The 12,478-nt window shown below is 49.5% G+C and overlaps 1 protein-coding gene across 1 annotated transcript; it reads right to left on the bottom strand.

Moving 5' to 3' along the window:
* Positions 1–8,923: 8,923 nt before the first annotated feature.
* Positions 8,924–10,381, bottom strand: LOC120041853 (vegetative cell wall protein gp1-like). Its single transcript, XM_038986721.1, has one exon. The coding sequence runs from the start codon at positions 10,379–10,381 to the stop codon at positions 8,924–8,926; it is 1,458 nt and encodes a 485-aa protein (XP_038842649.1).
* Positions 10,382–12,478: the final 2,097 nt, after the last annotated feature.

Below are 12,478 nucleotides of genomic sequence, written 5' to 3'. Positions count from 1 at the left end.
TAGACCCACAGGGCTGTACAATAACCAATAGCCCTACTGATTAGACCCCACAGGGCTGTAGAATAATCAATAGCCCTACTGATTAGACCCACAGGGCTGTAGAATAACCAATAGCCCTACTGATTAGACCCAACAGGGCTGTAGAATAACCAATAGCCCTACTGATTAGACCCCACAGGGCTGTATAATAACCAATAGCCCTACTGATTAGACCCCACAGGGCTGTATAATAACCAATAGCCCTACTGATTAGACCCCACAGGGCTGTATAATAACCAATAGCCCTACTGATTAGACCCACAGGGCTGTAGAATAACCAATAGCCCTACTGATTAGACCCCACAGGGCTGTAGAATAACCAATAGCCCTACTGATTAGACCCAACAGGGCTGTAGAATAACCAATAGCCCTACTGATTAGACCCCACAGGGCTGTAGAATAACCAATAGCCCTACTGATTAGACCCAACAGGGCTGTAGAATAACCAATAGCCCTACTGATTAGACCCCACAGGGCTGTAGAATAACCAATAGCCCTACTGATTAGACCCCACAGGGCTGTAGAATAACCAATAGCCCTACTGATTAGACCCAACAGGGCTGTAGAATAACCAATAGCCCTACTGATTAGACCCCACAGGGCTGTAGAATAACCAATAGCCCTACTGATTAGACCCAACAGGGCTGTAGAATATCCAATAGCCCTACTGATTAGACCCCACAGGGCTGTACAATAACCAATAGCCCTACTGATTAGACCCAACAGGGCTGTAGAATAACCAATAGCCCTACTGATTAGACCCACAGGGCTGTAGAATAACCAATAGCCCTACTGATTAGACCCAACAGGGCTGTAGAATAACCAATAGCCCTACTTATTAGACCCCACAGGGCTGTAGAATAACCAATAGCCCTACTGATTAGACCCAACAGGGCTGTAGAATAACCAATAGCCCTACTGATTAGACCCACAGGGCTGTAGAATAACCAATAGCCCTACTGATTAGACCCACAGGGCTGTAGAATAACCAATAGCCCTACTGATTAGACCCACAGGGCTGTAGAATAACCAATAGCCCTACTGATTAGACCCACAGGGCTGTAGAATAACCAATAGCCCTACTGATTAGACCCACAGGGCTGTAGAATAACCAATAGCCCTACTGATTAGACCCCACAGGGCTGTAGAATAACCAATAGCCCTACTGATTAGACCCCACAGGGCTGTAGAATAACCAATAGCCCTACTGATTAGACCCACAGGGCTGTAGAATAACCAATAGCCCTACTGATTAGACCCACAGGGCTGTAGAATAACCAATAGCCCTACTGATTAGACCCCACAGGGCTGTAGAATAACCAATAGCCCTACTGATTAGACCCACAGGGCTGTAGAATAACCAATAGCCCTACTGATTAGACCCAACAGGGCTGTAGAATAACCAATAGCCCTACTGATTAGACCCCACAGGGCTGTAGAATAACCAATAGCCCTACTGATTAGACCCAACAGGGCTGTAGAATAACCAATAGCCCTACTGATTAGACCCAACAGGGCTGTAGAATAACCAATAGCCCTACTGATTAGACCCCACAGGGCTGTAGAATAACCAATAGCCCTACTGATTAGACCCAACAGGGCTGTAGAATAACCAATAGCCCTACTGATTAGACCCACAGGGCTGTAGAATAACCAATAGCCCTACTGATTAGACCCCACAGGGCTGTAGAATAACCAATAGCCCTACTGATTAGACCCACAGGGCTGTAGAATAACCAATAGCCCTACTGATTAGACCCCACAGGGCTGTAGAATAACCAATAGCCCTACTGATTAGACCCCACAGGGCTGTAGAATAACCAATAGCCCTACTGATTAGACCCAACAGGGCTGTAGAATAACCAATAGCCCTACTGATTAGACCCACAGGGCTGTAGAATAACCAATAGCCCTACTGATTAGACCCCACAGGGCTGTAGAATAACCAATAGCCCTACTGATTAGACCCAACAGGGCTGTAGAATAACCAATAGCCCTACTGATTAGACCCACAGGGCTGTAGAATAACCAATAGCCCTACTGATTAGACCCAACAGGGCTGTAGAATAACCAATAGCCCTACTGATTAGACCCAACAGGGCTGTAGAATAACCAATAGCCCTACTGATTAGACCCCACAGGGCTGTAGAATAACCAATAGCCCTACTGATTAGACCCACAGGGCTGTAGAATAACCAATAGCCCTACTGATTAGACCCAACAGGGCTGTAGAATAACCAATAGCCCTACTGATTAGACCCACAGGGCTGTAGAATAACCAATAGCCCTACTGATTAGACCCACAGGGCTGTAGAATAACCAATAGCCCTACTGATTAGACCCAACAGGGCTGTAGAATAACCAATAGCCCTACTGATTAGACCCAACAGGGCTGTAGAATAACCAATAGCCCTACTGATTAGACCCACAGGGCTGTAGAATAACCAATAGCCCTACTGATTAGACCCACAGGGCTGTAGAATAACCAATAGCCCTACTGATTAGACCCACAGGGCTGTAGAATAACCAATAGCCCTACTGATTAGACCCACAGGGCTGTAGAATAACCAATAGCCCTACTGATTAGACCCAACAGGGCTGTAGAATAACCAATAGCCCTACTGATTAGACCCAACAGGGCTGTAGAATAACCAATAGCCCTACTGATTAGACCCACAGGGCTGTAGAATAACCAATAGCCCTACTGATTAGACCCAACAGGGCTGTAGAATAACCAATAGCCCTACTGATTAGACCCACAGGGCTGTAGAATAACCAATAGCCCTACTGATTAGACCCACAGGGCTGTAGAATAACCAATAGCCCTACTGATTAGACCCACAGGGCTGTAGAATAACCAATAGCCCGAAATTTCAACACAAAAGCGTGTTTTCACCCACTCTGTATAAATACTCTAATGCCATATTTTGTCATAATTCACTCCCAGTTTAAACAATGTCTGTGTCAGAACTAGGACAAGTATTTCTCAGAAATACCACAATTCAATTTCTCTCTCATCTGCACAAACATCTCATCTCACAGGGTCACGAAACAAATGAGTAACAGTGAGAGACACCGAAAGATATAGATTCAATATTTCAAGAAGAAAAACCTTTTGAAACTCAATGAAAACCCGAGAGTCAACCACAAATCCTCTCTTCACACATTCCTGTTGGTAGGCCCTGCTGCTGGGGGAATGCTGGTGGTAAGTCCTGCTGCTGGTGGAATGCTTTAAAGAAAGGCTCCTGTCTGATGATATTTAGGCCTCAATAGGAGATGAAACATGGTCTAACCTCAACAGAGCAGAGTCTGAGGAGCCTGCAGTCCTCCTGCAGGTCGTACCTCAGATCTGACCGTCTGAGGGGTCTGCGGTCCTCCTGCAGGTCGTAGTTCAGATCTGACCGTCTGAGGGGTCTGCGGTCCTCCTGCAGGTCGTAGTTCAGATCTGACCGTCTGAGGTGTCTGCGGTCCTCCTGCTAGGCCTTACCTCAGATCTGACCGTCTGAGGGGTCTGCGGTTCTCCTGCAGGTCATAGTTCAGATCTGACCGTCTGAGGGGTCTGCGGTTCTCCTGCAGGTCGTAGTTCAGATCTGACCGTCTGAGGGGTCTGCGGTCCTTCTGCGGGTCGTAGTTCAGATCTGACCGTCTGAGGGGTCTGCGGTTCTCCTGCATGTCGTAGTTCAGATCTTACCGTCTGAGGTGTCTGCGGTCCTCCTGCAGGTCGTAGCTCAGATCTGACCGTCTGAGGGGTCTGCGGTCCTTCTGCGGGTCGTAGTTCAGATCTGACCGTCTGAGGGGTCTGCGGTTCTCCTGCAGGTCGTAGTTCAGATCTTACCGTCTGAGGTGTCTGCGGTCCTCCTGCAGGTCGTAGCTCAGATCTGACCGTCTGAGGTGTCTGCGGTCCTCCTGCTAGGCCTTACCTCAGATCTGACCGTCTGAGGGGTCTGCGGTTCTCCTGCAGGTCATAGTTCAGATCTGACCGTCTGAGGTGTCTGCGGTCCTCCTGCTAGGCCTTACCTCAGATCTGACCGTCTGAGGGGTCTGCGGTTCTCCTGCAGGTCATAGTTCAGATCTGACCGTCTGAGGGGTCTGCGGTTCTCCTGCAGGTCACAGCTCAGATCTGACCAGCCAGCTGTGATGCAAGCAAGTATTTGACATACATCCATGTTTAGAACGATGGGAGATATTGTGGAATACCGGCCACCAGGGGCAACAGTGAGCACGGTTACTTTGAAGTAGTTTTGTAGGGCGATGGGGATGGTTGATGGGTGTTAGCATCTGCCTCTGATTTTAAAGGTTGCAAGTTCAAATCCAGTGATAGAAAGTATTTTTTGATATTTTTGTTTAAAGCCTATCCCAAACCTTAAACCTTACCTTAACCATTTGGAGTTCATCCCTGACCTTAAGTAAATGCCTGAACTTAACCTTAAACACTTTGAAATTTGCCTAGATGTTCGAAATGAGATGTTTGAGAAACATGGATGAATGTCTAATTCTGGCATGAGACTGCGAGAGCTGGTAGGATCTGACAGGCCTTGTGGTCGACTGTTTGTTAGAGCTGGTAGGATCTGACAGGCCGTTTGGTCGACTGTTTATTAGAGCTGGTAGGATCTGACAGGCCTTGTGGTCGACTGTTAATTAGAGCTGGTAGGATCTGACAGGCCTTGTGGTCGACTGTTAATTAGAGCTGGTAGGATCTGACAGGCCATTTGGTCGACTGTTTGTTAGAGCTGGTAGGATCTGACAGGCCTTGTGGTCGACTGTTTATTAGAGCTGGTAGGATCTGACAGGCCTTGTGGTCGACTGTTCATTAGAGCCGGTAGGATCTGACAGGCCTTGTGGTCGACTGTTTATTAGAGCTGGTAGGATCTGACAGGCCTTGTGGTCGACTGTTTATTAGAGCTGGTAGGATCTGACAGGCCTTGTGGTCGACTGTTCATTAGAGCTGGTAGGATCTGACAGGCCTTGTGGTCGACTGTTTATTAGAGCTGGTAGGATCTGACAGGCCTTGTGGTCGACTGTTTATTAGAGCTGGTAGGATCTGACAGGCCTTGTGGTCGACTGTTTATTAGAGCTGGTAGGATCTGACAGGCCTTGTGGTCGACTGTTTATTAGAGCTGGTAGGATCTGACAGGCCTTGTGGTCGACTGTTTATTAGAGCTGGTAGGATCTGACAGGCCTTGTGGTCGACTGTTTATTAGAGCTGGTAGGATCTGACAGGCCTTGTGGTCGACTGTTTATTAGAGCTGGTAGGATCTGACAGGCCTTGTGGTCGACTGTTTATTAGAGCTGGTAGGATCTGACAGGCCTTGTGGTCGACTGTTTATTAGAGCTGGTAGGATCTGACAGGCCTTGTGGTCGACTGTTCATTAGAGCTGGTAGGATCTGACAGGCCTTGTGGTCGACTGTTTATTAGAGCTGGTAGGATCTGACAGGCCTTGTGGTCGACTGTTCATTAGAGCTGGTAGGATCTGACAGGCCTTGTGGTCGACTGTTTATTAGAGCTGGTAGGATCTGACAGGCCTTGTGGTCGACTGTTTATTAGAGCTGGTAGGATCTGACAGGCCTTGTGGTCGACTGTTTATTAGAGCCGGTAGGATCTGACAGGCCTTGTGGTCGACTGTTTATTATAGCTGGTAGGATCTGACAGGCCTTGTGGTCGACTGTTTCTTAGAGCCGGTAGGATCTGACAGGCCTTGTGGTCGACTGTTTATTAGAGCTGGTAGGATCTGACAGGCCTTGTGGTCGACTGTTTCTTAGAGCTGGTAGGATCTGACAGGCCTTGTGGTCGACTGTTTATTAGAGCTGGTAGGATCTGACAGGCCTTGTGGTCGACTGTTAATTAGAGCTGGTAGGATCTGACAGGCCTTGTGGTCGACTGTTTATTAGAGCTGGTAGGATCTGACAGGCCTTGTGGTCGACTGTTTATTAGAGCTGGTAGGATCTGACAGGCCTTGTGGTCGACTGTTTATTAGAGCTGGTAGGATCTGACAGGCCTTGTGGTCGACTGTTTATTAGAGCTGGTAGGATCTGACAGGCCTTGTGGTCGACTGTTTATTAGAGCTGGTAGGATCTGACAGGCCTTGTGGTCGACTGTTAATTAGAGCTGGTAGGATCTGACAGGCCTTGTGGTCGACTGTTTATTAGAGCTGGTAGGATCTGACAGGCCTTGTGGTCGACTGTTTATTAGAGCTGGTAGGATCTGACAGGCCTTGTGGTCGACTGTTTCTTAGAGCTGGTAGGATCTGACAGGCCTTGTGGTCGACTGTTTATTAGAGCTGGTAGGATCTGACAGGCCTTGTGGTCGACTGTTTCTTAGAGCTGGTAGGATCTGACAGGCCTTGTGGTCGACTGTTTATTAGAGCTGGTAGGATCTGACAGGCCTTGTGGTCGACTGTTAATTAGAGCTGGTAGGATCTGACAGGCCTTGTGGTCGACTGTTTATTAGAGCTGGTAGGATCTGACAGGCCTTGTGGTCGACTGTTTATTAGAGCTGGTAGGATCTGACAGGCCTTGTGGTCGACTGTTTATTAGAGCTGGTAGGATCTGACAGGCCTTGTGGTCGACTGTTTATTAGAGCTGGTAGGATCTGACAGGCCTTGTGGTCGACTGTTTATTAGAGCTGGTAGGATCTGACAGGCCTTGTGGTCGACTGTTAATTAGAGCTGGTAGGATCTGACAGGCCTTGTGGTCGACTGTTTATTAGAGCTGGTAGGATCTGACAGGCCTTGTGGTCGACTGTTTATTAGAGCTGGTAGGATCTGACAGGCCTTGTGGTCGACTGTTTATTAGAGCTGGTAGGATCTGACAGGCCTTGTGGTCGACTGTTTATTAGAGCTGGTAGGATCTGACAGGCCTTGTGGTCGACTGTTTATTAGAGCTGGTAGGATCTGACAGGCCTTGTGGTCGACTGTTAATTAGAGCTGGTAGGATCTGACAGGCCGTTTGGTCGACTGTTTATTAGAGCTGGTAGGATCTGACAGGCCTTGTGGTCGACTGTTAATTAGAGCTGGTAGGATCTGACAGGCCGTTTGGTCGACTGTTTATTAGAGCTGGTAGGATCTGACAGGCCGTTTGGTTGACTGTTTATTAGAGCTGGTAGGATCTGACAGGCCTTGTGGTCGACTGTTTATTAGAGCTGGTAGGATCTGACAGGCCTTGTGGTCGACTGTTTATTAGAGCTGGTAGGATCTGACAGGCCTTGTGGTCGACTGTTTATTAGAGCTGGTAGGATCTGACAGGCCTTGTGGTCGACTGTTTATTAGAGCTGGTAGGATCTGACAGGCCTTGTGGTCGACTGTTTATTAGAGCTGGTAGGATCTGACAGGCCTTGTGGTCGACTGTTTATTAGAGCTGGTAGGATCTGACAGGCCTTGTGGTCGACTGTTTATTAGAGCCGGTAGGATCTGACAGGCCTTGTGGTCGACTGTTTATTAGAGCCGGTAGGATCTGACAGGCCTTGTGGTCGACTGTTTATTAGAGCCGGTAGGATCTGACAGGCCTTGTGGTCGACTGTTTATTAGAGCTGGTAGGATCTGACAGGCCTTGTGGTCGACTGTTTATTAGAGCTGGTAGGATCTGACAGGCCTTGTGGTCGACTGTTTATTAGAGCTGGTAGGATCTGACAGGCCTTGTGGTCGACTGTTTATTAGAGCTGGTAGGATCTGACAGGCCTTGTGGTCGACTGTTTATTAGAGCTGGTAGGATCTGACAGGCCTTGTGGTCGACTGTTTATTAGAGCTGGTAGGATCTGACAGGCCTTGTGGTCGACTGTTTATTAGAGCTGGTAGGATCTGACAGGCCTTGTGGTCGACTGTTTATTAGAGCTGGTAGGATCTGACAGGCCTTGTGGTCGACTGTTTATTAGAGCTGGTAGGATCTGACAGGCCTTGTGGTCGACTGTTTATTAGAGCTGGTAGGATCTGACAGGCCTTGTGGTCGACTGTTTATTAGAGCTGGTAGGATCTGACAGGCCTTGTGGTCGACTGTTTCTTAGAGCTGGTAGGATCTGACAGGCCTTGTGGTCGACTGTTTATTAGAGCTGGTAGGATCTGACAGGCCTTGTGGTCGACTGTTTATTAGAGCTGGTAGGATCTGACAGGCCTTGTGGTCGACTGTTTATTAGAGCCGGTAGGATCTGACAGGCCTTGTGGTCGACTGTTTCTTAGCCCACTAAGTTAGCATCCCAAATGTTACCATTTTCCCTACGAAGTGCACTACTTCTAACCAGAGACATATGGGCCCTAGTCAGAAGTATTACCATATGTATAGGGAATAAGGTGCCATTTTAGGATGCTGCCTACAATTCCACCCACACCTACACATCAGATGAATCTAGTCCTGCTTTCCTTTACATGCAGTTGGCTAATGAATGTCAATATTTGGGTTACACTGATTCCCCTGTTAATAAAGAGAAAGATTATGGGAGTGGTTTCCATCCATGGATGTAAGTGATGCCTTGGTCACATCTAGTCATGGATGTAAGTGGTGCCTTGGTCACATCTAGTCATGGATGTAAGTGGTGCCTTGGTCACATCTAGTCATGGATGTAAGTGGTGCCTTGGTCACATCTAGTCATGGATGTAAGTGATGCCTCTCGTGGTGCCGTGGTCACCTCTGAGGTTTTGGATGGACCAGAGCGGAGGGAGGGTTAGGTTATGGTAAAGGAAGGGGCTCAATTCATGGAGCATGGTGCTTGCAAAACCAGGATCATGGGTCTGCATGACTGTCGCTTTTGAAAAATGGCATATATTATTATACTATCATAAGTGAAGAGAGGTTTGGGAGTTGACAGTCAGAGAGTGGTTGGGTCAGGTTCTGGTGGTGGAGAAAGGGCTGAAGTGCTGAGGAGTTTGGGGGTTTCAGCCCTCTGGATAAACTGAAACTATGGTGGGGTTGAGATGGAGGGGCATATGGGGTTGGAGGGAGGTTCAGGATGGGGTTGGAGGGAGGGGCAGGTTGGGGTTGGAGGGAGGGGCAGGTTGGGGTTGGAAGGAGGGGCAGGATGGGGTTGGAAGGAGAGGCAGGTTGGGGTTGGAAGGAGGGGCAGGTTGGGGTTGGAGGGAGGGGCAGGTTGGGGTTGGAGGGAGGGGCAGGATGGGGTTGGAGGGAGGGGCAGGATGGGGTTGGAAGGAGGGGCAGGTTGGGGTTGGAGGGAGGGGCAGGTTGGGGTTGGAGGGGGGGGCAGGTTGGTTGGATGGTGATGAAGGTTGGGGTTGGATGGTGGGGCAGGTTGGGGTTGGATGGGAGGGGCAGGTTGGGGTTGGAGGGGCAGGTTGGGGTTGGAGGGAGGTTCAGGATGGGGTTGGAGGGAGGGGCAGGATGGGGTTGGATGGAGGGGCAGGTTGGGGTTGGAGGGAGGGGCAGGATGGGGTTGGAGGGAGGGGCAGGATGGGGTTGGAGGGAGGGGCAGGTTGGGGTTGGAAGGAGGGGCAGGTTGGGGTTGGAGGGAGGGGCAGGTTGGGGTTGGAGGGAGGTTCAGGATGGGGTTGGAGGGAGGGGCAGGATGGGGTTGGATGGAGGGGCAGGTTGGGGTTGGAGGGAGGGGCAGGATGGGGTTGGAGGGAGGGGCAGGATGGGGTTGGAGGGAGGGGCAGGTTGGGGTTGGAAGGAGGGGCAGGTTGGGGTTGGAGGGAGGGGCAGGATGGGGTTGGATGGAGGGGCAGGTTGGGGTTGGAAGGGAGGGGCAGGTTGGGGTTGGATGGGAGGGGCAGGTTGGGGTTGGATGGTGGGGCAGGTTGGTTGGATGGTGGGGCAGGTTGGGGTTGGATGGTGGGGCAGGTTGGGGTTGGATGGGGGGGGCGGGTTGGGGTTGGATGGTGGGGCAGGTTGGTTGGATGGTGGTGCAGGTTGGGGTTGGATGGTGGGGCAGGTTGGGGTCGGATGGTGGGGCAGGTTGGGGTTGGATGGTGGGGCAGGTTGGTTGGATGGTGGTGCAGGTTGGGGTTGGATGGTGGGGCAGGTTGGGGTTGGATGGTGGGGCAGGTTGGGGTTGGAATGGTGGTACAGGTTGGGGTCGGATGGTGGTACAGGTTGGGGTTGGATGGGAGGGCAGGTTGGGGTTGGAATGGTGGTACAGGTTGGGGTCGGATGGTGGTACAGGTTGGGGTTGGATGGTGGGGCAGAATGGGGTTGGAGGGAGGGGCAGGATGGGGTTGGAGGGAGGGGCAGGATGGGGTTGGAGGGAGGGGCAGGTTGGGGTTGGAGGGAGGGGCAGGATGGGGTTGGAAGGAGGGGCAGAATGGGGTTGAAGGAGGGGCAGGATGGGGTTGGAAGGAGGGACAGAATGGGGTTGGAGGGAGGGGAAGACTGTGCGTAGAGAGAGAGTTTCATCCCTCTGCATGAGTCAGTGTCAGATCCAATGGAAATCAAATATTAAACAAGTGATTTATGTGGTGTAGCTACATTGTTACCACATCTGACATATCATACACCATGTGTGGAGCAGAGCAGAAGCTAGCTGGAAATGCTAACAAGTCCTCACTCTTAATCGGCCCCACGTTAAAATGTAATAGCTTCCTCTGATTCTCCCCCAGCTAACCACAGTTAAGTGGATGGCAGGGAAAGGAGGTCTGGCAGGGAGAGGAGTTCTGGGAGCCAGTTGTGTTTGAATCATACTTCAGCTGTAACAGACTTTCCAACTAAAGGAAAATGATTCAGTTCAGTATGTTACGTCTGAGTCTAAAATGGAACTGTATTCCCTAGATAGTGCACTGCTTTTTACCAGCTTTTTACTCCTCTTTACCCTGTAAAGTACTGCACTATAAAGGGAACAGGGAGCCATAGGGGGCTGGATGACATCGGCTGTATAAGAGTTTCATGCTCCTTCAGTTCAGTACGTTAGCTCCTTCAGGTCAGTACGTTAGCTGCTTCAGTTCAGTACGTTAGCTGCTTCAGTTCAGTACGTTAGCTGCTTCAGTTCAGTACGTTAGCTGCTTCAGGTCAGTACGTTAGCTGCTTCAGTTCAGTACGTTAGCTGCTTCAGGTCAGTACGTTAGCTGCTTCAGTTCAGTACGTTAGCTGCTTCAGGTCAGTACGTTAGCTGCTTCAGGTCAGTACGTTAGCTGCTTCGGTTCAGTACGTTAGCTGCTTCAGGTCAGTACGTTAGCTGCTTCAGATCAGTACGTTAGCTGCTTCAGATCAGTACGTTAGCTGCTTCAGGTCAGTACGTTAGCTGCTTCAGGTCAGTACGTTAGCTGCTTCAGGTCAGTACATTAGCTGCTTCAGTTCAGTACGTTAGCTGCTTCAGGTCAGTACGTTAGCTGCTTCAGGTCAGTACGTTAGCTGCTTCGGTTCAGTACGTTAGCTGCTTCAGGTCAGTACGTTAGCTGCTTCAGTTCAGTACGTTAGCTGCTTCAGTTCAGTACGTTAGCTGCTTCAGTTCAGTACGTTAGCTGCTTCAGTTCAGTACGTTAGCTGCTTCAGTTCAGTACGTTAGCTCCTTCAGTTCAGTACGTTAGCTCCTTCAGTTCAGTACGTTAGCTGCTTCAGGTCAGTACGTTAGCTGCTTCAGTTCAGTACGTTAGCTGCTTCAGTTCAGTACGTTAGCTGCTTCAGGTCAGTACGTTAGCTGCTTCAGTTCAGTACGTTAGCTGCTTCAGTTCAGTACGTTAGCTAATTCAGTTCAGTACATTAGCTAATTCAGATCAGTACGTTAGCTGCTTCAGTTCAGTACGTTAGCTGCTTCAGGTCAGTACGTTAGCTGCTTCAGTTCAGTACGTTAGCTGCTTCAGTTCAGTACGTTAGCTGCTTCAGTTCAGTACGTTAGCTGCTTCAGTTCAGTACGTTAGCTGCTTCAGTTCAATACGTTAGCTGCTTCAGGTCAGTACGTTAGCTGCCTCAGTTCAGTACGTTAGCTGCTTCAGTTCAGTACGTTAGCTGCTTCAGTTCAGTACGTTAGCTAATTCAGTTCAGTACGTTAGCTAATTCAGATCAGTACGTTAGCTGCTTCAGTTCAGTACGTTAGCTGCTTCAGGTCAGTACGTTAGCTGCTTCAGTTCAGTACGTTAGCTGCTTCAGTTCAGTACGTTAGCTGCTTCAGTTCAGTACGTTAGCTGCTTCAGTTCAGTACGTTAGCTGCTTCAGTTCAGTACGTTAGCTGCCTCAGTTCAGTACGTTAGCTGCTTCAGTTCAGTACGTTAGCTGCTTCAGTTCAGTACGTTAGCTGCTTCAGTTCAGTACGTTAGCTAATTCAGATCAGTACGTTAGCTGCTTCAGTTCAGTACGTTAGCTGCTTCAGTCCAGTACGTTAGCTAATTCAGATCAGTACGTTAGCTGCTTCAGTTCAGTACGTTAGCTAATTCAGATCAGTACGTTAGCTGCTTCAGTTCAGTACGTTAGCTGCTTCAGTTCAGTACGTTAGCTGCTTCAGTTCAGTACGTTAGCTAATTCAGATCAGTACGTTAGCTGCTTCAGATCAGTACGTTAGCTGCTTCAGTTC

Source organism: Salvelinus namaycush, unplaced genomic scaffold (genome assembly GCF_016432855.1).
Source record: "Salvelinus namaycush isolate Seneca unplaced genomic scaffold, SaNama_1.0 Scaffold562, whole genome shotgun sequence".
Lineage (NCBI taxonomy): Eukaryota > Metazoa > Chordata > Actinopteri > Salmoniformes > Salmonidae > Salvelinus > Salvelinus namaycush.
This window is presented reverse-complemented; position numbering and strand designations above follow the sequence as displayed.

Coding starts and splice junctions, on each gene's coding strand:
- LOC120041853 (XM_038986721.1), bottom strand. CDS start 10,381: ATGCAGAGGGATGAAACTCTCTCTCTACGCACAGTCTTCCCCTCCCTC.